The sequence below is a fragment of the Nerophis ophidion genome, linkage group LG05, assembly GCF_033978795.1.
Source record: "Nerophis ophidion isolate RoL-2023_Sa linkage group LG05, RoL_Noph_v1.0, whole genome shotgun sequence".
Classification (NCBI taxonomy): Eukaryota; Metazoa; Chordata; class Actinopteri; order Syngnathiformes; family Syngnathidae; genus Nerophis; species Nerophis ophidion.
The window spans coordinates 15,367,240-15,393,736 of NC_084615.1; the positions used below are offsets into that span (position 1 = coordinate 15,367,240).

At 42.8% G+C, this 26,497-nt stretch overlaps 1 protein-coding gene across 1 annotated transcript in view; it reads left to right on the forward strand.

Annotated features, from left to right (window-relative positions):
- Nucleotides 1-10,425: 10,425 nt before the first annotated feature.
- si:ch211-276i12.4 (uncharacterized) overlaps nucleotides 10,426-26,497 on the forward strand; it is a 41,507-nt gene continuing 25,435 nt past the window's right edge. The window contains exons 1-4 of the mRNA XM_061900178.1: nucleotides 10,426-10,765; nucleotides 10,837-12,415; nucleotides 12,770-12,798; nucleotides 15,747-15,875. Of these exons, the coding sequence (XP_061756162.1) occupies nucleotides 10,671-10,765; nucleotides 10,837-12,415; nucleotides 12,770-12,798; nucleotides 15,747-15,875 (1,832 nt within the window). The 5' untranslated portion in view covers nucleotides 10,426-10,670. The remainder of the gene's footprint in view (nucleotides 10,766-10,836; nucleotides 12,416-12,769; nucleotides 12,799-15,746; nucleotides 15,876-26,497) is intronic.

A 26,497-nucleotide genomic window follows, 5' to 3' on the forward strand; every position in this document is an offset into this window, starting at 1 on the left:
ATGTGGTCAGATGAAACCAAAATAGAACATTTTGGTATAAACTCAACTCGTCATGTTTTGAGGAAGAAGAATACTGAGTTGCATCCCAAGAAATCGTCCTGTCCCATAAGCAGAAAAATAGCCCCAAAGCATGATGTTTTCACCCCCATGCTTTATATTAGGTATGGTGTTCTTGGGATGCAACTCAGTATTCTTCTTCCTCCAAACACTACGAGTTGAGTTTGTACCAAAATGGATACATGGATGATACAGCAGAGGATTGGGAGAATATCATGTGGTCAGATGAAACCAAAATAGAACTTTTTGGTAAAAACTCAACTCGTCGTGTTTGGAGGAAGAAGAATACTGAGTTGCATCCCAAGAACACCAGACCTACTGTGAAGCATGGGGGTGGAAACATCGTGCTTTGGGGCTGTTTTTCTGCTAAGGGGACAGGACGATTGATCCGTGTTAAGTAAAGAATGAATGGGGCCATGTATCGTGAGATTTTGAGCCAAAACCTCCTTCCATCAGTGAGAGCTTTGAATGGTTGACCAAATATTTATTTTCCACCATAATTTACAAATTGACTCTTTAAAATCCATACAATGTGAATTCCTGTATTTTTTTCTCATTCTGTCTCTCACAGTTGAAGTGTACCTATGATGAAAATTACAGACCTCTGTCATCATTTTAAGTGGGAGAACTTGCACAATTGCTGGCTGACTTAATACTTTTTTGCCCCACTGTATTTGTAACAGTGTTAAAGTTTTCTTTACGGCCACCCTCAATGAGACTTGTGTAGCTGTTGACCAAATATGTCTTGTACCATCACACGTGTACTGCTCAGCCAAATGTAACAATCAAATAGGCTTGAACGCTGTCCGTACAGGATTCAGAGGGTGTTTAGAACAGTGCCCTGAGTATTGTTGATTGGGTAAAAGTCGGCAGGGATTACCAGAGAATGGATACCCTGGTATTAAGAGGACTTCCGTGAAAATTGGGAACGTTGGGAACTATGACGCCGTCAAGTTACGTTCATATTAAACTCGCGGGCTGCACATACAGTAAATTGTCATATCAAAGTGCGGGCCGCAAAAAAACGTCTTGCGGGCCGCAATTGGCCCGCGGGCCAAATGTTTGAGACTTCTGTATTAGATGGAAAAAGAATGTTTCCTTTGGGTCTTTGTGTCCTCAGACCACATTCCGCTGAAACCACTTCAATTAAACTGGCATTTATGCAGCGTCACCCCGATCAAAAGTAAGTTAAAACAATCAAACGGTTTGCAAAAATTCACTTTTTAGCCGATTGCGACGACTGATGCAACGCGCGGCGACATCAAACGTTTGACTAAGGAACACAACTACCGTTCATTTCGTGCCTTAACCAGCGATATGGCTTCAATAAACAATTTCTATTCCTTAACAATAATATCTGTAAGAGGCCGATAGCATATAAAATACAACAAAAAGTCAGGTTTCACCTGTTAGCGAGATAGAAGACGACGACCAAAGCAACGTGACGAAGGATCGGCGCCGGGACTAGTTATATCTTGTCAGTGATGCGGTCATGTATCCATTCGTGAAGAAAAGTAGTGCCGCTTTTTCCACCGACAATCTTTTAATGTTAGTACCACGCCCCTGATTGTTTACGGCGAACAATAAATATTGAGCTCTTTACTGTATACTACTGTACACGTTTGAGTGAATAAACCATGTCTGCAGAAAAGGATGGAAAAGACTAAACAAATGACGTCAGTCTGCGCGGATTCATCTGCCGGTGGTTGCACAAGGTCCTCCAAAACTGGATCAAACCAGAAAACTCGGACAGAAACCCTGTGGGGTGGACTGTGTGTCCTCCTAGGACAGATCCCCTGTGGAGTATACTATGTGTCCTCCTAGGACAGATCCCCTGTGGAGTATACTATGTGTCCTCCTAGGACAAACACCCTGTAGGTGGACTATGTGTCCTCCTAGGACAGACACCCTGTAGGTGGACTATGTGTCCTCCTAGGGCAGATCCCCTGTGGAGTATACTATGTGTCCTCCTAGGACAGACACCCTGTGGGGTGGACTATGTGTCCTCCTAGGACAGATCCCCTGTGGAGTATACTATGTGTCCTCCTAGGACAGACACCCTGTGGAGTATACTATGTGTCCTCCTAGGACAGACACCCTGTAGGTGGACTATGTGTCCTCCTAGGACAGACACCCTGTGGGGTGGACTATGTGTCCTACTAGCACGGATCCCCTGTGGAGTATACTATGTGTCCTCCTAGGACAGACACCCTGTAGGTGGACTATGTGTCCTACTAGGACAGACACCCTGTGGGGTGGACTATGTGTCCTCCTAGGACAGATTCCCTGTGGAGTATACTATGTGTTCTCCTAGGACAGACACCCTGTGTGGTGGACTGTGTGTCCTCCTAGGACAGACACCCTGTGGGGTGGACTATGTGTCCTCCTATGACAGATCCCCTGTGGAGTATACTATGTGTCCTCCTAGGACAAACACCCTGTAGGTTGACTATGTGTCCTCTTAGGACAGACACCTTGTGGAGTGGACTATGTGTCCTCCTAGGACAGAAACCCTGTGGGGTGGACTATGTGTCCTCCTAGGACAGATCCCCTGTGGAGTATACTATGTGTCCTCCTAGGACAGATCCCCTGTGGAGTATAATATGTGTCCTCCTAGGACAGTCACCCTGTGGGGTGGACTATGTGTCCTCATAGGACAGACACCCTGTGGAGTGGAATATGTGTCCTGCTAGGACAGACACCCTGTGGGGTGGACTATGTGTCCTCCTATGACAGATCCCCTGTGGAGTATACTATTTGTCCTCCTAGGACAGACACCCTGTGGGGTGGACTATGTGTCCTCCTAGGACAGACACCCTGTGGAGTGGAATATGTGTCCTGCTAGGACAGACACCCTGTGGAGTGGACTATGTGTCCTCCTAGGACAGATCCCCTGTGGAGTATACTATGTGACCTCCTAGGACAGACACCCTGTGGGGTGGACTATGTGTCCTCATAGGACAGACACCCTGTGGAGTGGAATATGTGTCCTGCTAGGACAGACACCCTGTGGAGTGGACTATGTGTCCTCCTAGGACAGATCCCCTGTGGAGTATACTATGTGACCTCCTAGGACAGACACCCTGTGGGGTGGACTATGTGTCCTCATAGGACAGACACCCTGTGGAGTGGAATATGTGACCTGCTAGGACAGACACCCTGTGGAGTGGACTATGTGTCCTCCTAGGACAGATCCCCTGTGGAGTGGACTATGTGTCCTCATAGGACAGATCCCCTGTGGAGTATACTATGTGTCCTCCTAGGACAGACACCCTGTGGGGTGGACTATGTGTCCTCCTATGACAGATCCCCTGTGGAGTATACTATGTGTCCTCCTAGGACAGATCCCCTGTGGAGTGGACTATGTGTCCTCCTAGGACAGATCCCCTGTGGAGTGGACTATGTGTCCTCCTAGGAAAGATCCCCTGTGGAGTATACTATGTGTCCTCCTAGGACAGATCCCCTGTGGAGTATACTATGTGTCCTCCTAGGACAGACACCCTGTGGGGTGGACTATGTGTCCTCCTAGGACAGACACCCTGTGGAGTATACTATGTGTCCTCCTAGGACAGATCCCCTGTGGAGTATACTATGTGTCCTCCGAGGACAGACACCCTGTGTGGTGGACTATGTGTCCTCCTAGGACAGATCCCCTGTGGAGTATACTATGTGTCCTCCTAGGACAGACACCCTGTGGAGTGGACTATGTGTCCTCCTAGGACAGACACCCTGTGGAGTGGACTATGTGTCCTCCTAGGGCAGAGACCCTGTCGAGTGGACTATGTGTCCTCCTAGGGCAGAGACCCTGTGGGGTGGACTGTGTGTCCTCCTAGGACAGACACCCTCTGGAGTGGACTAAGTGTCCTCCTAGGACAGACCCCTTGTGGGGTGGACTATGTGTCCTCCTAGGACAGACCCACTGTGGGGTGAACTGATGTCCTTCTAGGACAGACCTCTTGTGGGATGGACTGTGTGTCCTCCTAGGACAGACACCCTGTGGAGTAGACTGTGTGTCCTCCTAGGACAGACACCCTGTCGCGATATTGACATTTTTGCTGAAAGGATTTAGTAGAGAACATCCACGATATAGTTTGCAACTTTTGGTCGCTAATAAAAAAGCCTTGCCTGTACCGGAAGTAGCAGACGATGTGCGCGTGACGTCACGGGTTGAGGAGCTCCTCACATCTGAACATTGTTTACAATCATGGCCACCAGCAGCAAGAGCGATTCGGACCGAGAAAGCGACGATTTTCCCATTAATTTGAGCGAGGATGAAAGAGTCGTGGATGAGGAAATTGAGAGTGAAGGACTAGGGGAAAAAAAGAGAAAGAAAAAAACAAACTAGACGGCAGAGCGATTCAGATGTTATTAGACAAATTTACTAGGATAATTTTGCCTTCCGCCCGATTGTAGCTGAGATAGGCGCCAGCGCCCCCCGCGACCCCAAAAGCGAATAAGCGGTAGAAAATGGATGGATGGATGGAATTCTGGAAAATCCCTTATCTGGTTATTGTGTTACTCGTGTTTTAGTGAGATTATATGGTTGTACCTGTACAGCCTGAAAGTCGGAGGGGTGTGGCCACGGGTGTGGTGACCGCCAGTGTCTCCGAGGGAAGCCACTTTTCTCAACTAGGCAAAGGCGGCCGTTGGGGCCGGGCTGAGATTTATTATTATTTTTCCCTCCTCCACAGTGTAAGCATCCGACGGTCGGGGGCGGCCGGTGGGAGGAGGCAAGAGAGTCCGCAGCTGCAGGAGGAACGACGCAAGCTCTCCGCTTATGGGGCGGCATAGCTCGGTTGGTAGAGTGGCCGTGCCAGCAACTTGAGGGTTGCAGGTTCGATTCCCACTTGTGCCATCCTAGTTACTGCCGTTGTGTCCTTGGGCAAGACACTTTATCCACCTGCTCCCAGTGCCACCCACACTGGTTTAAATGTAACTTAGATATTGGGTGTCACTATGTAAAGCGCTTTGAGTCACATGAGAAAAGCGCTATATAAATATAATTCACTTCACTTCACATGTCTACGGTAAGAGCCGACTTAATAGCACCATTTTCTAACTGAAACCTGCCGGTTGACATGTGGTAGGGAACCATGTTCGCTTGACCGCTCTGTTCCATAGCAAAGCTTCACCGTCATCTTTCGGGAATGTAAACAAGGAAACAAGGAAACACCGGCTGTGTTTGTGTTGCTAAAGGCGGCCGCAATACACCGCTTCCCACCTACATCTTTCTTCTTTGACGTCTCCATTATTAATTGAAGAAATTGCAAAAGATTCAGCAACACAGATGTCCAGAATACTGTGGAATTATGCGATTAAAGCAGACCACTTTTAGCGGGGATCGGTGCTGGATCAAAATGTCCGCTACAATCCGTGACATCACGCGCCCGCGTCATTATACTGCAACGTTTTCAGCAGGATAATTCGCGCAAAATTTAAAATTGCAATTTAGTAAACTAAAAAGGCCGTATTGGCATGTGTTGCAATGTTAATATTTCATCATTGATATATAAACTATCAGACTGCGTGGTCGGTAGTAGTGGCTTTCAGTAGGCCTTTAAGTCTCAATTTCCAAATGGCTTGTTTGCAGCAAGTTTGGAGAAAGCAAGATTGTTTTATAAATATCTCCGCCATTGTCATGATCAGTGGTCCGGATGATCCATCCATCCATTTTCCACCGCTTATTCCCTTCCGGGGTGGCGGGGGGCGCTGGCGCCTATCTCAGCTACAATCGGGCGGAAGGCGGGGTACACCCTGGACAAGTCGCCACCTCATCGCAGGGCCAACACAGATAGACAAACAACATTCACACTCACATTCACACACTAGGGCCAATTTAGTGTTGCCAATCAACCTATCCCCAGGTGCATGTCTTTGGAAGTGGGAGGAAGCCGGAGTACCCGGAGGGAACCCACGCATTCACGGGGAGAACATGCAAACTCCACACAGAAAGATCCCGAGCCTGGATTTGAACCCAGGCCTGCAGGACCTTCGTATTGTGAGGCAGACGCACAAACCCCTCTGCCACCGTGAAGCCCTGGTCCGGATCATGTTTTTGTTATCTTCTGTTAGTTTACCTCCATTAGTTCCTGTTTTTTGTGCACCCTTGTTTGTTTTGGTTGCATATGATTTTCACCTGCCGCTGGTGTTGTGACGCTCACCTGGCTCTAATAAAGAGACTATTAAAACTACCTTTGCCCGTCAGTCGGCCTGGCGTCATTGCTCGTTTCAGGTCTGATTCCATAGTTATGCTAGTTGCTCCTTGTTGTTTCATGCCACAGTTTCTTTTTTGTTTCTTGCTATGCCATAGCTTATGCTAGTAGTTTACTTTAACTCCAAGTGCGATCAGCTTTGTTTTCCGTCTTTTGTACCTTGTTGAGAGAAGATCATTAAATATGTTCCTACCTGCAAGCATTGTCCGGAATAGTCCGTTTGCATCCTGGGAGAACAAACCTCGCAGTAAGCTGCGAAAACCACTTCGTGACAGCCATGCCTCCATTGTTTGAGTTTAAATTTTTAGGACTTACGGGGATCCCTGAAACAAACAAAAAAAAACAGGTATTAATAAGTAAGAAAAGCAGGTTTTGCATCAGTTAATCCCTTTAAAACTTCATTTCATACAGGATAAGTGTTATCATTTCATCAGTTCATATAAAACTTTCAAAAAGATGACACAATCTTGGATGAACAAAAACACTCCTTGTTGCGAGCCCCTAAATAGTTTTTAGGGACTCTTCATCAACCAATCATCCATTCATCCATCCATTTCTACCGCTTATTCCCTTTCGGAGTTGCGCGGGGCGCTGGCGCCTCTCTCAGCTTCAATCGGCAATCACAATTGACTTATGTAGCTCTTAAAGGGGAACATTATCACAATTTCAGAAGGGTTAAAAGCAATACAAATCAGTTCCCAGTGGCTTATTTTATTTTTCGAATTTTTTTTCAAAATTTTACCCGTCCCGGAATATCCCTAAAAAAAGCTTTAAAGTGCTTGATTTTCGCTATTTGCTTAAGCCACTGTCCATTTCCCTGTCACGTCACATAGTGACGCCAATACAAACAATGGCGAATAGCACAGCAAGACATAGCGACATTAGCTCGGATTCAGACTCGGATTTCAGCGGCTTAAGCGATTCAACAGATTACGCATGTATTGAAACAGATGGTTGGAGTATGGAGGCAGATAGCGAAAACGAAATTGAAGAAGAAACTGAAGCTATTGAGCGAATAGCTATTGACGCTATCCGGCCATCTTTGCGTTAGCATCGCCGGTAAAATGTGCGGACCAACCGATCCGGACTTTCGCATTGACACTGGATCAACTTAAATTTGTCGATTGGTAAGTGTTTATTTTGCATTAAATGTGGGTGGAAGGAAACGCTGGATGTAAATATAGTTTCAAATGTACATACAGGTAGCCTAAATAGCATGTTAGCATCGATTAGCTGGCAGTCATGCCGCGACCAAATATGTCTGATCAGCACATGAGTCAATAACATCAACAACACTCACCTTTGTGATTTCTTTGACTTTATCGTTGGAAAATGCATCTGCTTTGAGTGTCGCGGGATATCCAGACATTTTTGCCATCTCTGTCGTAGCATCGCCGGTAAAAACCAAACGGGGGACTTTTGCATCTCTTGACACTGGAGCAACTTAAATCCGTCGATTGCTAAGTGTTTGTTTGGCATTAAATGTGGACGGAGGGAAAGGCTAGATGTAAATATAGCAACAAATGAGGCCTATTGCTGCAATATGTACACACAGCTAGCCTAAATAGCATGTTAGCATCGATTAGCATTCCGTGCTAATTGATGCACATTCTATGTAAATCAATTGAATCCGTCCCTGATCGTGTTGTTACACCCTCCGACGACACACCGATGAGGCATGATGTCTCCAAGGTATCGGAAAACAGTCGAAAAAACGGAAAATAACTGAGCTGATTCGACTCAATGCGTGTGATGTGTAGGGAAAAATGGCGTTGAGTATTTTATTGATTATGGGATAAGCAGCAGTATATTTTAGGCCATTGGTTCTTTGTTTTATTTTTGCAAAAATGTATACAGTATATCTATTTTTATATTGCTATTTTTATCTTTGGTATGAAAATTATTATGTAACAACATTTATTAGTATTTTTTGGTTCTTTGTTGTTGCTATTTTTGTATTATGACAATTTATTATTGGATCATGTTGTACTGCATTTTAATCGTTTGTTCTGTGGTTGTGTGATGTTTTTTGCCTGGACCCCAGGAAGAATAGTCTCCACTGCGGTGTAGACTGATGGGGATCCTTAATAAACTAAAAATAAACTAAAACTAAAAACCGATGTGACGTCACGTTCTGACGTCGTTGCTCAGAGAGGCATAAACAGAAAGGCGTTTAATTTGCCAAGTTCACCCATTTAGAGTTCGGAAATCGGTTAAAGAAATATATGGTCTTTTTTCTGCAACATCAAGGTATATATTGACGCTTACATTGGTCTGGTGATAATGTTCCCCTTTAATCAATGCCTCAAAGGGCCTCACTAACCGAGACATCCCCTAAAGTCAACCCACATCCAGGCAAGAAAAAGTCTTAAATAGTCCCACCTCCCTTATAAATATATTTTTAGGTTAAGTGTGGGATCAAGAATTTTTTTTTACCCGAGTAATATTGTTAAAAAAATTCACGGTAAATGAGAAATGTTCATGCTGTGAAAAATGTGCTACAACTGTGTAAGTTGTCAGCGTAGCCTTTAAATCTGGGTATTATCATCGACCCAACTCTCTCCTTTGAGGCACACATTAAAAGCGTTACTAAAACGGCCTTCTTTCATCTCCGTAATATCGCTAAAATTCGCTCCATTTTGTCCACTAAAGACGCCGAGATCATTATCCATGCGTTTGTTACGTCTCGTCTCGATTACTGTAACGTATTATTTTCGGGTCTCCCCATGTCTAGCATTAAAAGATTACAGTTGGTACAAAATGCGGCTGCTAGACTTTTGACAAGAACAAGAAAGTTTGATCACATTACGCCTGTACTGGCTCACCTGCACTGGTTTCCTGTGCACTTAGGATGTGACTTTAAGGTTTTACTACTTACGTATAAAATACTACACGGTCTAGCTCCAGCCTATCTTGCCGATTGTATTGCACCATATGTCCCGGCAAGAAATCTGCGTTCAAAGGACTCCAGCTTATTAGTGATTCCTAGAGGCCAAAAAAAGTCTGCGGGCTATAGAGCGTTTTCCGTTCGGGCTCCAGTACTCTGGAATGCCCTCCCGGTAACAGTTCGAGATGCTACCTCAGTAGAAGCATTTAAGTCTCACCTTAAAACTCATTTGTATACTCTAGCCTTTAAATAGACCTCCTTTTTAGACCAGTTGATCTGCCGCTTCTTTTCTTTCTCCTATGTACCCCCCTCCCTTATGGAGGGGGTCCGGTCCGATGACCATGGATGAAGTACTGGCTGTCCAGAGTCGAGACCCAGGATGGACCGCTCGTCGGGACCCAGGATGGACCGCTCGCCTGTATCGGTTGGGGACATCTCTACGCTGCTGATCCGCCTCCGCTTGAGATGGTCTCCTGTGGACGGGACTCTCGCTGCTGTCTTGGATCCGCTTTGAACTGAACTCTCGCGGCTGTGTTGGAGCCACTATGGATTGAACTTTCACAGCATCATGTTAGACCCGCTCGACATCCATTGCTTTCGGTCGACTAGAGGGGGGGGGGGGGGTGGGGGGGGGAGGGTTGCCCACATCTGAGGTCCTCTCCAAGGTATCTCATAGTCAGCATTGTCACTGGCGTCCCACTGGATGTGAATTCTCCCTGCCCACTGGGTGTGAGTTTTCCTTGCCCTTTTGTGGGTTCTTTCGAGGATGTCGTAGTCGTAATGATTTGTGCAGTCCTTTGAGACATTCGTGATTTGGGGCTATATAAATAAATAAACATTGATTGACTGGCAGTGTAACTACATGGTTTACGTTTTCAAAAGCTACTACACTATCCCGGAACTTCATTTACATAACTTTTCTATTTGTTATTCAATGTCGATGATGTTACAGAACCACCCTCCACCCATCATGTATGAATTGATTAATTTGGCTGTTTTGAACAGGATGAGGTCAATACACATTCACGTGATACATGAGCCAAACAATAGTCTTACTTTTAGCGCCTCGACATGTTGGTAAAAGCTGGTTACATCACTCTTCCTATTGAACTTTAATATTGATTACTTTTCCAAATGTCCAAGTTCAATCATCTCTTCGATTGAACACCTTTTTTTCAGCCAATCCAATGAGCTCCTGGTTGTTACGTCAACCAGGATGTCAAATCAAGCCACCATGCATGAAATAATTCCTCCATTCCATCCCTCTGCGGCCAGATGATGAAGATGACAAAGCTATCCGGAGTTGGTAGACAGAGACTAGAGAGTTTGTGTCAGCTCGGTCAAAACTACTGACTGGTCAGAAGTAAACCGGTCGTTGCCTCGCAGAGATAACGGTCCCCCGTAGGAAACTGGAGCGTAAGAGCAGCGTAAAGACGGATCACCATCAGTGGCCTCTGTACAGTTGCCTCCAACAAGAAGACATCCATACTCTACCTCCAAGGAAGAGACAGGTCATGGAGAAGTATTTTAGACCTGTTCACAGCCCCTCTGGCCAAGGTGAGATGAAATTGCAGAAGCACCACCATCCCGAAGACCAGGAGTCGCACAGGTAGGATAGTTGGATGTACAGTACAATTTAAAGTTGATGATGTACATTGAAAATGAGTGTTTGTGTCGCAGTTTTACACTCTTTGAGGACTCTGATGTCAATCAGGAAGAAAACCACCACCTCCATGGAAATGATCACTACCCCTACAACAACCCTCATCGTCATCCAATGCACCAAACTCCTCACAACCAAGAGGATGAGATACTTTACAACCACGGCACTCCTGTAACTCTCTCCAGAGCTTCATCATCTTCCCTTTCCTCATCCTCCTCCTCTTTCTCCTCATCGTCCTGGTATACAGAGGCAAGCGCCAACAATGCCTTCTCTCTGCGCCACGCTGAACGTCCGCCGCATTCTCTGTCCTGCTCCAACATCCCAGACGTCCGCAGGGTTTTCCGGGAAGAAGACAGCAGCGAGCCGGTTGTCTTTGCCACCGTCAATCATGGCAGCCGGAGCAGTGTTGGTTGTCATGCTCGTGGCAGCTCACAACAGAAAACCAAGGCTGTTTATTCAGCTCTGGACCGAGGTCATAGCAGAAGCGAGGATGGCCTTCTGGAGGGTTTTGAAGGATGTGGTGGCATAAAACCATCCGAGGCACCGAGCAGCGGACAACTGTACAAGACGTCGAGTTTGACCCGGAGCCTGGCTTTCACTGACGAAGACATTCTCTTAGGAGATCCCAGAGGCCCAAAGAGAGCGGTATCATCCAGTCAGCTTCCCAGCAAAGGAATCCTCAAGAACAAGGAGCCTCATGCTGACATACGAAAAGCTAAATCCATGGAGGTGATATCCCCAAGAGTTCCCACACGACAAGCGCCTCGTGGACAAAAGGGGACAGGCATTGACTCATCTGAGATAGAGCGAGTGAGGGAAAATGTCTTTCAGGGAAAGTTGCAATTTTCTGCTTTCCTGGATGAGATTACTAAGCAAGTGATAAGTCCATCGTATCTCACCATGATGGGTGCGAACAACAACAAAACAAGTAACAAGCCTTGCGCACCGGCTCCGACACTCGAACCAGTTAAGCCTCAACTCCCACCAAAGAAGAACAGGAAGAGCTTTGTCGAGAAGAGGGAAGAGTATCCCAAACACAACAAGAAGCAGGAGAAAGGCGCCAGTGGCGGCCCTGGAAAACTGTCGGACTGCTCTAATCCTGACAAACTGATTTCATATGCGGCGCGCAGCCACCAGGGTAGCCCCCTACCCCATCACTATCGCTTCTCCCCAAGTCACAATACTAACCAGGGAAAATCCCGTAAAGAAAAGAGGATGCCATCCCTTGAGGGTTTCGTGTCTGAGAACAGCCTAGGTGTACCCCACCTAACTGATGGAACCAGCTCCAGCCCGGAACCAAGTCAGCCAAAACAGCGGCACCACCACAGCAAGCAGCAAACCACCGCCTTCCATAGTCCACATACCCACTACTTCCCTCAACCTCACCAGGGGCAACCCAGTGCCAGCCGACCAGGGCACAGCACCGCGCCACCATCTTCAGCGCAGCGTGCAAGACCTGGCCTGGGATCAGAGTCTTCATCTTCTAAGTCAGACTCGTCCAGAACCCGAGAGACAGCCTCCAGTCCTACCAGTCCCAGCTCGGAGCACAGCGGGAGGCATCATTCAGAGTCTTCGGTGACCTCAAAGCGATGCAGAGTGAGTTCACTTCAATGCTTTCTTTGTATGCTAAAAATATTCTACCATTTGTCCGCTACGCAGATGTAGGAACATTCTGACAACAGCGCTCAAGCCCCCAAGAACAAATCATTAGTAAAGACTAAAATGCCACAATCAATAACAATTCCACCATCATGTCCCCTTTAGTGATGCAATGACCCGTCCTGGGGTCATATTGACTTTCAACATGTGAAAACTAACATTGATGACTTCAATTTTTGCAACTCTACAACCCAACTTTCACTTTCTGTTCATCAATAATGGATTTGGTGCAAGGTTGTTTCTGCAAGCACGTATTTTTTTGTCGTCACCTGTCCTGTCTCCTTCCTGCAGGACCGCCCGTGTGACTCTGAGCAGCTTCAGTAAGTAAATAAAACACCAACAATATCATTATGAAGGCTTTAGTACAGGGGTCACCAACGCGGTGCCCGTGGGCACCAGGTCGCCCGTAAGGACCAGATGAGTCGCCCGCTGGCCTGTTCTAAAAATAGCTCATATAGCAGCACTTAGCAGTGAGCTGCCTTTATTTTTTAAATTGTATTTATTTACTAGCAAGCTGGTCTCGCTTTGCTCGACATTTTTAATTCTAAGAGAGACAAAACTCAAATAGAATTTGAAAATCCAAGAAAATATTTTAAAGACTTGGTCTTCACTTGTTTAAATAAATTCATTTATTTTTTTACTTTGCTTCTTATCAATTTCCGAAAGACAATTTTAGAGAAAAAAAATGCAACCTTAAAAATGATTTTAAGATTTTTAAACACATATACCTTTTTACCTTTTAAATTCCTTCCTCTTCTTTCCTCACAATTTAAATCAATGTTGAAGTAATTTTTTTTCTGTATTGTAAAGAATAATAAATACATTTTAATTTAATACCTCATTTTAGCTTCTGTTTTTTATATGAAGAATATTTGTGAAATATTTCTTCAAACCTATTATGATTAAAATTCAAAAAAATATATTCTGGTGAATCTAGAAAATCTGTAGAATCAAATTTAAATCTTATTTCAAAGTGTTTTGAATTTCCTTTAAAATTTTTGTTCTGAAAAATCTAGAAGAAATAATGATTTGTTTTTGTTAGAAGTACAGCTTGGTCCAATTTGTTATATATTCCAACAAAGTGCAGATTTAAAATATGTCATCAAAATTAAAAAATTAATCTTAATCAGGAACAATTACTAATGATGTTCCATAAATTAAAGATTCGAATTAGCTAGTTTTTCTCTTCATTTTTTTTGGTTGAATTTTGAATTTTAAAGAGTCGAAATTGAAGATGAACTATGTTTCAAAATTAAAATTTTATTTTTTTTCGTGTTTTCTCCTCTTTTAAACTTCAATTAGGTGTTTTTTTCATCATTTACTCTCTACAAAAAACCTTCCGTAGAAGGAAAAAAATTGTACGACGGAATGACGGACAGAAATACGCATTTTTTAAAATATATATATAGATTTACTTATTAAAGGTAAATGAGGAAATTGGCTATTTCTGGCACTTTATTTAAGTATGTATCAAACTGGTAGCCCTTTGCATTAATCAGTACCCAAGAAGTAGCTCTTGCTTTCAAAAAGGTTGGTGACCCCTGATTTAAGACATTTATACCCAACAAAAACAGTCTAAGCAAGATTAAATATCTGTATAATATTTATTTTTTTAATAATCAATTTGCTTATCTAAAGCACTGCATTATTTTGCGGTTACTTTTCGGCCAATAAATGATTTTGCTTAAAGAAGAATATCTCTGATTATAGTGAATAAAGATTAAGATGTACTTGTTTAATAAGTTACATTATAGTTTAATTATATTTACCACATGGTATGTACCACAACATATCCTAAAATGAGTAGTAAGAACCATCCTGAATTTAATCCTAGCCTGTTTTTACTGCTAATTCATTCACAACATAACTTTGACATGATTAAATCTACTTCACTTTCTGCCCCCAAAAAAGGAAAGTGTAGGGAACAAAATATAAATAAATTTCAATGAGCACATTGAGACTAAATATACACAAATATTGTGACTGAATTGTACACCTCATAGTTAATTCAGAGTATAACATAACAACATCAACATTGGAAGAGTAAATATATCAGGGGTCACCAACCTTTTTGAAAGCAAGAGCTACTTCTTGGGTACTGATTTATGCGAAGGGCTACCAGTTTGATACACACTTAAATAAATTGCCAGAAATAGCCAATTTGCTCAATTTACCTTTAATAAATAAATCTATATACCGGTATGTATAAAAAAAATGGGTATTTCTGTCTGTAATTCCGTCGTACATTTTTTTTCCTTTTACGGAAGGTCTTTTTGTAGAGAGTACTGTTTAAAAAAACGGGTTAAAAGAGGAGAAAACAGGAATAAAATGAAAATTTAATTTTGAAACATAGTTTATCTTCAATTTCGACTCTTAAAACCGAAACCGAAAAAAAGAAGACAAAAATTAGCTAATTTGAATATTTTTGAAAAAATTAAAAAAAATAATTTATGGAACCATTAGTAATTTTTCCTGATTACAATTAATTGTAAAAGTTTTATGACATATTTTAAACAGGTTAAAATCCAATCTGCATTTTGTTAGAATATATAAAAAATTGGACCAAGCTATATTTTTAACAAAGACAAATTATTATTTCTTCTAGATTTTCCAGAACCAAAATTTTGAAAGAAATTCAAAAGACTTTAAAATAAGATTTAAATTTGATTCTAAAGATTTTCTAGATTTGCCAGAATAATTTTTTTGAATTTTAATCAAAATTAGTTGGAAGAAATATTTCACAAATATTCTTTGTCAGAAAAACAGAAGCTAAAATGAAGAATTATATAAAAATGCATTTATTATTCTTTACAAAAAAAAAAAAAACAATTTACTTGAACATTGTTTTAAAATTGTCAGGAAAGAACAGGAAGGAATTTAAAAAGGTAAAAAGGTATATGTGTTTAAAAATCCTAAAATTATTTTTAAGGTATTTTGTCTCTAAAATTGTCTTTCTGAAAGTTATAAGAAGCACAGTAAAAAAATAAAGGAATTTATTTAAACAAGTGAAGACCAAGTCTTTAAAATATTTTCTTGGATTTTCAAATTCTATTTGAGTTTTGTCTCTCTTAGAATTAAAAATGTCGAGCAAAGCGAGACCAGCTTGCTAGTAAATAAATGAAATTAAAAATATAGAGGCAGCCCACTGGTAAGTGCTGCTATTTGAGCTATTTTTAGAACAGGCCAGCGGGCGACTCGACCTGGTGCCCGCGGGCACCGCGTTGGTGACCCCTGCTGTTCAGTAATATGTCTAACAACATGTGTTCAGGGTGCTCCGAGAGGAAAATAGTGACCTTCACCAGAACTTGCTGCAGACTGTGGTCTGCATCGAGAGCCTGGAGTCGGAGCTGCAGAGGACCAGAGACGAACTGAGCAACGTCAAAGAAAAATACAAAAGGTTTGAAATAATAAACTGAAAACAAGTCATTTGTTTGTTTGCAATGAAACCGAAGAGTAACACGTTTGAAATGGAAGAGAATACAACTTATAGAATATATACAGTCCTGGTCAAAAGTGTACGTACACTTGTAAAGAACATGATGTCATGGCTGTCTTGACTTTCCAATCATTTCTACAATTCTTATTTTTTTGTGATGGAGCACATAGTTGTCGCTCACAAAAACATTCATGAAGTATACTTCTTTTATGAATTTATTATGGCTCTACTGAAATGTGAGCAATCAAAAGTATACATACAGCAATGTTAATATTTGCTTACATGTCCCTTGGCAAGTTTCACTGCAATAAGGCGCTTTAGGTAGCCATCCACAAGCTTCTGCTTACATTTTTCACCACAAAAATGTGTTGCTTTTCTGACATAGACTTGTTTCTTCAGCATTGTCCACACGTTTAAGTCAGGACTTTGGGAAGGCCATTCTAAAACCTTCATTCTGGCCTGATTTAGCCATTCCTTTACCACTTTTGAGATGTGTTTGGGGTCATTGTCCTGTTGGAACACCCAACTTGTGACGTCTGGGTGGCATCGTGGCGTGTGTTTGCGTTCTCGTGGTGCAGCAGAGATGGAACACAGCGTTAAGGTAGGAATGAAGATTCCTTCCTAACTAGAAAAACAAACTGATAACAGAAATACTGGCACATAGGCACTCAAGACAAAACAAACAGAACTAGCGTGGAAGCTAGAATGAACTGAAAGCGCTAGTATGTAAACTAGGGACAAGTAAACAAACAAAATAGCATGGAAGCTAATAGGGTGAAAAAAGATAGTTACCACAATGCGGGAAGAGAGATGTCACTTGTTGCGTGCAGCAAACTATAGTCTGAGAATGAAAGGCAAACAAAGACAGGCATATATAGGGGCAGAAATCATCAGGGGCAGGTGCGCGTGATCAAAAACCAGAAACAGGTGACACTAAATGCGTAACTAGGCAACCGAAACAAACCAGGAAGTGCCACCGGGAACTAAAGATGTCAAATACAAAGCAGGCTGTGATAACAAAACCAGAATATGACATGGTCCAAGACGTGGACCATGACACAACTGTGTCAAAAAGTGGACTATGGAGTTTGTTATTCCGGAAGGCAAAGGAAAGTTGGTGCGGGCATGGCGTGAAGGTAATGACATAAATTATTTTACCACTATAAAAAAAAGACAAACAAAAGGCGCGCACAATGGCGGAGAACAAACTTGACTGATGAAACAAAACTTGCACAAAGGCAGAAACTATGAACAATAAACAAAAACTTACTTGGCATGGAACTGTAAACATGACATGAAGCTGAGTGGAGGTGGCATGGGCATGACGTGAGTGGAGGTCAAGTCGCCAGGCTGACTACCTGGCAACTACAGGTTTAAATAATGCTGTGGAGATTAGTGACAGGTGTGCGAGTGCAAAACGTGAGACAGGTGCGTGACATGAGGACAGGTGAAAACTAATGGGTTGCCATGGTGACAAAACAAACAAAAGTGCACAAGGAGTCCAAAAACAAAACTGAACTGGACTAAAACAAAACATGATCACACAGACATGACAAACTGTGCCCAAGACCCAACCTCCGGGCTGATGATTTTAGCTTGTCCTGAACAATTTGGAGGTCATTGTCCCATTTACTCTCTGTAAAGCAGCAAAACAGGCCCATAGTATAAAACTATCACCACCATGCTTGACGGTAGGCATGGAGGGAGGAATGGCTAAACCAAACCAAAATGAAGGCCTGCCCAAAGTCCTGACTTAAAGGTGTGTACAATGCTGAAGAAACAAGTCCATGTCTGAAAAGCAACACATTTAGCTGAACTGCACCAATTATGTGGTGAAAAATGTAAGCAAAGGCTTGTTTATGGCGAACAAAAGCGCCTTATTGCAGTGAAACTTGCCAAGGGACATGTAAGCAAATATTAACATTGCTGTATGTATACTTTTGATTGCACACTTTCTCAGTAAAAAGATGCAAACTTCATGAATGTGTTTTTGTGAGCAACAAGTATGTGTTCCAATCACTACATCACAAAAAAAAATAAGAGTTGTAGAAATGATTGGAAAGTCAAGACAGCCATGACATCATGTTCTTTACGAGTGTATGTACACTTTTGACCAGAACTGTGTGTGTGTGTGTGTGTGTATATTTATATATATATATATATATATATATATATATATATATATATGTGGGAAAAATCACAAGACTACTTCATCTCTACAGAACTGTTTCATGAGAGGTTCCCTTAATCATCAGGAGATTTTAAAATCTATACATATTTATATAATATTGACATATTTATATAATATGTAACTACAAGCTCCATTCACAGACAGATTCCCATTGCTTTTATGAGTGGTCGAGCGAGCCAAAAGCCGAATAAATAAATAAATAAATAAATAAATAAAACATTTTTTTTTTCTTTTGTAATTTTTTGTTGTTGTAATTTTTATTTGTGGCGGCCGTAATTCTTTCGTGGCGGGCCGCGACAAATAAATGAATGTGTGGGAAACCATATATATATATATATATATATATATATATATATATATATATATATATATATATATATATATATATATATATATATATACATATACATACAGGGGTGTCAGGAGTCATGGTCTATCCTACTTTTTTTACGTTTAATGAAGCCTCCAGTGATGAAATACAACCGCTTTGAGACGTCACACGCTTGTCTGTAACTCTAGTGGGCTCACCTTGAAAGATGACCTTACCTCACAATCATATGTCCATTCATCGTGGATCACATGGGATATCATGATTGACAGTGCAGATTGTGCACACTTATTGATTGCCTGGAGAGTCAGAGCAGCTCATATCCTGTGCTGATTCATCTGCTAACATTGCATAAGTCATTGATCCATGGAACAAACACTGGAGGACTTCATGTTCATGCTTCATGTTCATGCCTCATGTTCATGCCTCATGTTCATGCCTCATGTTCATGCTTCATGTTCATGCCTCATGTTCATGCTCCATGTTCATGCCTCATGTTCATGCCTCATGTTCATGCCTCATGTTCATGCTTCATGTTCATGCCTCATGTTCATGCTCCATGTTCATGCCTCATGTTCATGCTTCATGTTCATGCCTCATGTTCATGCTCCATATTCATGCCTCATGTTCATGCTTCATGTTCATGCCTCATGTTCATGCTCCATGTTCATGCCTCATGTTCATGCCTCATGTTCATGCTCCATGTTCATGCTTCATTTTCATGCCTCATGTTCATGCCTCATGTTCATGCCTCATGTTCATGCTTCATGTTCACGCTTCATGTTCACGTTTCATATTCATGCTTCATGTTCACGTTTCATGTTCATGCTTGATGTTCATGCCTCGTGTTCATGCTTCATGTTCGTGCTTCATGTTCATGCCTCGTGTTCATGCTTTATGTTCTTGCTTCATGTTCATGCCTCATGTTCATGCTTTATGTTCATGCTTTGTTTTCATGCCTCATGTTCATGCTTTGTGTTCATGCCTGATGTTCATGCCTCATTGTCATGCTTTGTGTTCATGCCTCATGTTCACGCCTCATGTTCATGCCTCATGTTCATGCTTCATATTCGTACTTCATGTTCATGCCTCATGTTCAAGTTTCATGTTCATGCCTCATGTTCATGCTTCATGTTCATGCATTATGTTCATGCTTCATGTTCATGCTTTGTGTTTCATGTTCATGTTTCATGTTCATACCTCATGTTCATGCCTCATGTTCATGTTTCATGTTCATGCTTCATGTTTATGCTTTGTGTTCATGCCTCATGTGCATGCTTTGTTTTCATGCTTCGTGTTAATGCTTCATTTTAATGCTTCATGTTCATGCTTCATGTTCTACATCAGCAGAAGTCTTCTCCTGTCACATGGAGAACAATTCAACTATTTATGTGACTGACAGTAACAACCGTGTTTGTGTATTTTTTATGTGACTGACAGTAACAACCGTGTTTGTGTATTATTTATGTGACTGACAGTAACAACTGTGTTTGTGTATTATTTATGTGACTGACAGTAAGAATTGTGCTTGTGTACTATTTAGGTGACTGACAATAACAACTGTGTTTGTGTACTATTTATGTGACTGACAGTAACCACTGTGCTTTTGTACTTTTTAGGTGACTGGCAGTAAGAAGTGTGTTTGTGTACTATTTATGTGACTGACAGTTACACACGTGTTTGTGTACTATTTAGGTGACTGACAGTAACAACTGTATTTGTGTACTATTTAGGTGACTGACAGTAACAAGCATGTTTGTGTACTATTTAGGTGACTGACAATAACAACTGTGTTTGTGTACTATTTATGTGACTGACAGTAACAACTGAGTTTGTGTACTATTTATGTGACTGACAGCAACAAGCATGTTTGTGTACTATTTAGGTGACTGATAGTAACAACTGTGTTTGTGTACTATTTAGGTGACTGACAGTAACAACTGTATTTGTGTACTATTTAGGTGACTGACTGTAAGAACTGTGTTTGTATACTATTTAGCTGACTGACAGTAACAACCATGTTTGTTTACTATTTATGTGACTGACAATAACAACTATGTTTGTGTACTATTTATGTGACTGACAGTAACAACTGTGTTTGTGTACTATTTAGGTGACTGACAGCAACAACCATATTTGTGTACTATTTAGGTGACTGACAGTAACAACTGTGTTTGTGTACTATTTATGTGAGCGACAGTAACAACCGTGTTTGTGTACTATTTAGGTGACTGACAGTAACAACTGTGTTTGTTTACTATTTAGGTGACTGACAGTAACAACTGTGTTTGTGTACTATTTATGTGACTGACAGTAACAAGCGTGTTTGTGTACTATTTAGGTGACTGACAGTATTAAGCGTGTTTGTGTACTATTTAGGTGACTGACAGTATTAAGTGTTTGTGTACTATTTATGTGACTGACAGTAACAAGCATGTTTGTGTACCATTTAGGTGACTGACAGTAAAAATTGTGTTTGTGTACTATTTAGGTGACTGACAGTAACAACTGTGTTTGTGTATTGTTTAGGTGACTGACAGTAACAAGCGTGTTTGTGTACTATTTAGGTGACTGACAGTATTAAGCGTGTTTGTGTACTATTTAGGTGACTGACAGTATTAAGTGTTTGTGTACTATTTAAGTGACTGACTGTAAGAACTGTGTTTGTATACTATTTATGTGACTGACAGTAACAAGCATGTTTGTGTACTATTTATGTGACTGACAGTAACAACTATGTTTGTGTACTATTTAGGTGTCTGACTGTAACAACTGTGTATGTGTACTATTTAAGTGACTGACAATAACAACTGTGTTTGTGTACTATTTATGTGACTGACAATAATAACCATGTTTGTGTACTATTTATGTGACTGACAGTAACAACCATGTTTGTGTACTATTTAGGTGACTGACAGTAACAACCATGTTTGTGTACTATATAGGTGACTGACACTAACAACTGTGTTTGTTTACTATTCAGGTGACTGACAGTAAGAACTGTGTTTGTGTACTATTTATGTGAGTGACAGTAACAACTGTTTTTGTACTATTTATGTGAGCGACAGTAACAACCGTGTTTGTGTACTATTTAGGTGACTGACAATAACAACCATGTTTGTGTACTATTTATGTGACTGACAATAACAACTGTGTTTGTGTACTATTTATGTGACTGACAGTTACAAACATGTTTGTGTACTATTTAGGTGACTGACAGCAACAACCATATTTGTGTACTATTTAGGTGACTGACAGTAACAACCGTGTTTGTGTACTATTTATGTGACTGACAGTAACAACCATGTTTGTGTACTATTTAGGTGATTGACTATAAGAAATGTGTTTGTGTACTATTTATGTGACTGAAAATAACAACTGTGTTTGTGTACTATTTATGTGAGCAACAGTAACAACCATGTTTGTGTACTATTTAGGTGACTGACTGTAAGAACTGTGTTTGTGTACTATTTAGGTGACTGACAGTAACAACTGTGTTTGTGTATTATTTAGGTGACTGACAGCAACAACCATGTTTGTGTACTATTTAGGTGACTGACTGTAACAACCGTGTTTGTGTACTATTTATGTGACTGACAGTTACAAACGTGTTTGTGTACTATTTAGGTGACTGACAATAACAACTGTGTTTGTGTACTATTTAAGTGACTGGCAGTTACAAACGTGCTTGTGTAATATTTATGTGACTGACGGTAACCACTGTGCTTTTGTACTTTTTAGGTGACTGACAGTAACAAATGTGCTTTTCTACTATTTAGGTGACTGACAGTAAGAAGTGTGTTTGTGTACTATTTAGGTGACTGACAGCAACAACCATGTTGTGATGACTCTTCTTCGGCATTGTAATGCCGGATTGGTTCTTCCGTGGATGCGTCGAAGCGATGAACACAACAAGGTAAGTTATAAATGGATTTATTAAATAATAAAAGGCTAGGAACAAAAACACTGCTGTAAAGAGAAGGCAAACCAAAAACAGAAAAACAATTCCACAGCATGTGAGCTGGAATCAACAAATGGCTTAGCGTAAAAGCTAGCGAGAATATACATACAAAGATGCAGGTCGAGAGTCGTCACTGTTGCGCGTGGGCAAATTAGGATCCGAGACTGAACAAAGAAAAGAGGAAAGCTTATATAGGGAGAAATCAAGGAGAACCAGGTGTGTAGAAAACGAGGAGCAGGTGAAATCAATGTGTAACCATGGTAACGGACTAAACAGGAAGTAAGTGGGTCAGAAGAGAATGAAACAAAGATGGAAAAATAAACATGTGAAGATCTGAGTCACAGATCGCAACAGTATTCCCCCCCCCAAAAAGACAGATTCCAGATGTCTCAAAGAAAACAAAAACAAATAAGAAACAACTTGAACCCCCTCCCCAAAAACAGAGTCCACAAACGAAGGGAGGGCGGAGGGAGGCCACGGTGGAGGGTCGCCAAGTCGTGTGTCCCCGAATCCACCGAGGACAAGTCAAGTGGCGGCGGCGGATGGAACGCCGCTGCCGAACAAGTTTTGGCGGGCGACCTCGAAAAGGCCACATTAGTGGCCGCCTCGCAGGATGAGGTGCCCGGCGAGGCGGACGACCCGGGCACGGCCACATCCGTGGCCGACATGGAGGAGGGAGTGTCTGGCGAGGAGGATGACCTCGCAGAGGCCACGCCCGTGGTCGACGTGGTGGACGACGCCTCAGCACCGAAATCCCAGCAGGCTTGGAAGCAGCAGACGAGGGTGCGGGGACTGCAGCCAAAGCAGGCCCGAGTGCAGCTGGCGAGGATGATGCGGGTGCTGCAGCCGCAGGAGTCGTCGGAGGCGGCCTGGGAGCCGCAGGAGTCGTCGGAGGCGGCCTGGGAGCCGCAGGAGTCGTCGGAGGCGGCCTGGGAGCCGCAGGAGTCGTCGGAGGCGGCCTGGGAGCCGCAGGAGTCGTCGGAGGCGGCCTGGGAGCCGCAGGAGTCGTCGGAGGCGGCCTGGGAGCCGCAGGAGTCGTGACTGGTGTGAGCTCCAGCCTCATCGTCGGCGCCGGTGTGGGCTCCAGCTTCTTCGTCGGCAGTGCTTGGCGGCGTGGAGCTGGTACCGGCGCTTGTCGAGGAGCTGGCACTGGAGTGGGCTCCAGCCCTGTCGACATAGGTGAAGGTTCCAGCCCCGTCGTCGACGCTGGTGTGGGCTCCAGCCCCGTCGTCGACGCTGGTGTGGGCTCCAGCCCCGTCGTCGGCGGTGCTTGGCGGCGCGGAGCTGGTACCGGCGCTTGGCGGCGTGGAGCTGGTACCGGCGCTTGGCGGCGTGGAGCTGGTACTGGAGTGGGCTCCAGGCTAAAGTCTGTAACTGGTATGAGAACCAGTTCTGGGTCGGAGGCTGGTGTGAGAACCAGGTGGGAGTCTAGTGCTGGCTTGAGAACCAGGCTAGCAACATTTTCTGGTGTGAAAACCAGGCGAGAGTCTAATTCTGGCTTGAAAACCAGGCGAGAGTCATGTGCTGGTGTGAGAACCAGACTGGGAGCAGTGCAGAACACCGGTGGTGGAGGACGTGCTGGAGGTAATGACCTCGCGAGTCCGAACACCGGTGGAGGAGGTCTACAAGGCCGTTGAGACTTGGCCGGGGGAAAAACAGGTGGAGGAGGTCTACAAGGCCGTTGAGATTTGGCCGGGGAAAAATCAGGTAGAGGAGGTCTACAAGGCCGTTGAGACTTGGCCGGGGGAAAAACAGGTGGAGGAGGTCTACAAGGCCGTTGAGACTTGGCCAGGGGAAAAACAGGTGGAGGAGGTCTACAAGGCCGTTGAGATTTGGCCGGGGGAAAAACAGGTGGAGGAGGTCTACATGGTGGCTGTGGTTTAGAGGGTAGTATCTGTGCTACCTCCGTAGCACAGCTATAGGTCATAGCCCCTTCCTCCAGACGGGGATCCCAGACCCGTTCCCTATGGTCAGGGACTGACCTTAAGGGAGGGTGGTGGGAGGCTTGGAGGCGGGCCGACTCCTCCCCTTTAATTTGTCCAGAATTTCCTTTAGAAAAGGGAGGAAACACCTTGGACTTGGCCGGAGAATGAGGTTTTAAAGGAGGTGTAGGAGAAAAACTAGGTGACTGAGGTTGACTAGAATAATAAGAAAAAATATCCTGATAATTCTGTATCTTGTCATGAATGTTATTGATATTCAAAAAAGGTTGGGAATGAGAATTACTGTCCACAATATAAAAATCTTCTGAAAAAATGTCATCAACAGAGGCCGGTGTTGCGTCACCGGTGGGCGTTCCCCAATTGACGTCATCGCTTGTGTCAGAAAAAGTGTCATGGCAGCTTAAGGAATGATTGGAAAAAAAACAAGCAGGATTACCGGTAATGACGGGTGAATCCTGGACGGGGTGAAACTTGCTGTGTCCATGGGGAGGAATAAGTGGTGCTGGAACATTACTGCCGTGCGGGGGGCCTCTCCACTGGACCCCCCGCCTCTTCGGGGCAGCGCGAACGGCTTCGGAGGGGACTTCAGGCCCACAGTCAAGTCTTTCCTGCTCCCAAGCCACGAGCTCCAACCACAAACCCAAGTCGAAGGGTTCCTCCCGTGGTTTCGACGCGGAAAAACATTTTGATGCTCGGATCCTACTGTGATGACTCTTCTTCGGCATTGTAATGCCGGATTGGTTCTTCCGTGGATGCGTCGAAGCGATGAACACAACAAGGTAAGTTATAAATGGATTTATTAAATAATAAAAGGCTAGGAACAAAAACACTGCTGTAAAGAGAAGGCAAACCAAAAACAGAAAAACAATTCCACAGCATGTGAGCTGGAATCAACAAATGGCTTAGCGTAAAAGCTAGCGAGAATATACATACAAAGATGCAGGTCGAGAGTCGTCACTGTTGCGCGTGGGCAAATTAGGATCCGAGACTGAACAAAGAAAAGAGGAAAGCTTATATAGGGAGAAATCAAGGAGAACCAGGTGTGTAGAAAACGAGGAGCAGGTGAAATCAATGTGTAACCATGGTAACGGACTAAACAGGAAGTAAGTGGGTCAGAAGAGAATGAAACAAAGATGGAAAAATAAACATGTGAAGATCTGAGTCACAGATCGCAACACATGTTTGTGTACTATTTAGGTGTCTGACTGTACGAAGTGTGTTTGTGTACTATTTATGTGACTGACAGCAACAACCATGTTTGTGTACTAATTAGGTGACTGACAGCAACAACCATGTTTGTGTACTATTTAGGTGACTGACAGTAACAACTGTGTTTGTTTACTATTTAGGTGACTGACAGTAACAACTGTGTTTGTGTACTATTTATGTGACTGACAGTAACAACCATGTTTGTGTACTATTTATGTGACTGACAGTAACAACTGTGTTTGTGTACTATTCAGGTGACTGACAGCAACAACCATGTTTGTGTACTATTTATGTGACTGACAGTAACAACTGTGTTTGTGTACTATTTAGGTGACTGACAGCAACACGCATGTTTGTGTACTATTTAGGTGACTGACAGTAACAAGCGTGTTTGTGTACTATTTATGTGACTGACAGTAACAACTGTGTTTGTGTACTATTTATGTGAGCAACAGTAACAACCGTGTTGGTGTACTATTTAGGTGACTGACAGTAACAACTGTGTTTGTTTACTATTTAGGTGACTGACAGTAACAACTGTGTTTGTGTACTATTTATGTGACTGACAGTAACAACCATGTTTGTGTACTATTTATGTGACTGACAGTAACAACTGTGTTTGTGTACTATTTAGGTGACTGACAGCAACACGCATGTTTGTGTACTATTTAGGTGACTGACAGTAACAAGCGTGTTTGTGTACTATTTAGGTGACTGACAGTAGCAATCATGTTTGTGTAGTATTTAGGTGACTGACAGTAACAACCATGTTTGTGTACTATTTAGGTGACTGACAGTAATAACCATGTTTGTGTACTATTTAGGTGACTGACAGTAACAAGCATGTTTGTGTACTATTTAGGTGACTGACAGTAACAACTGTGTTTGTGTACTATTTAGGTGACTGACAGTAACAAGCATGTTTGTGTACTATTTAGCTGACTGACAGTA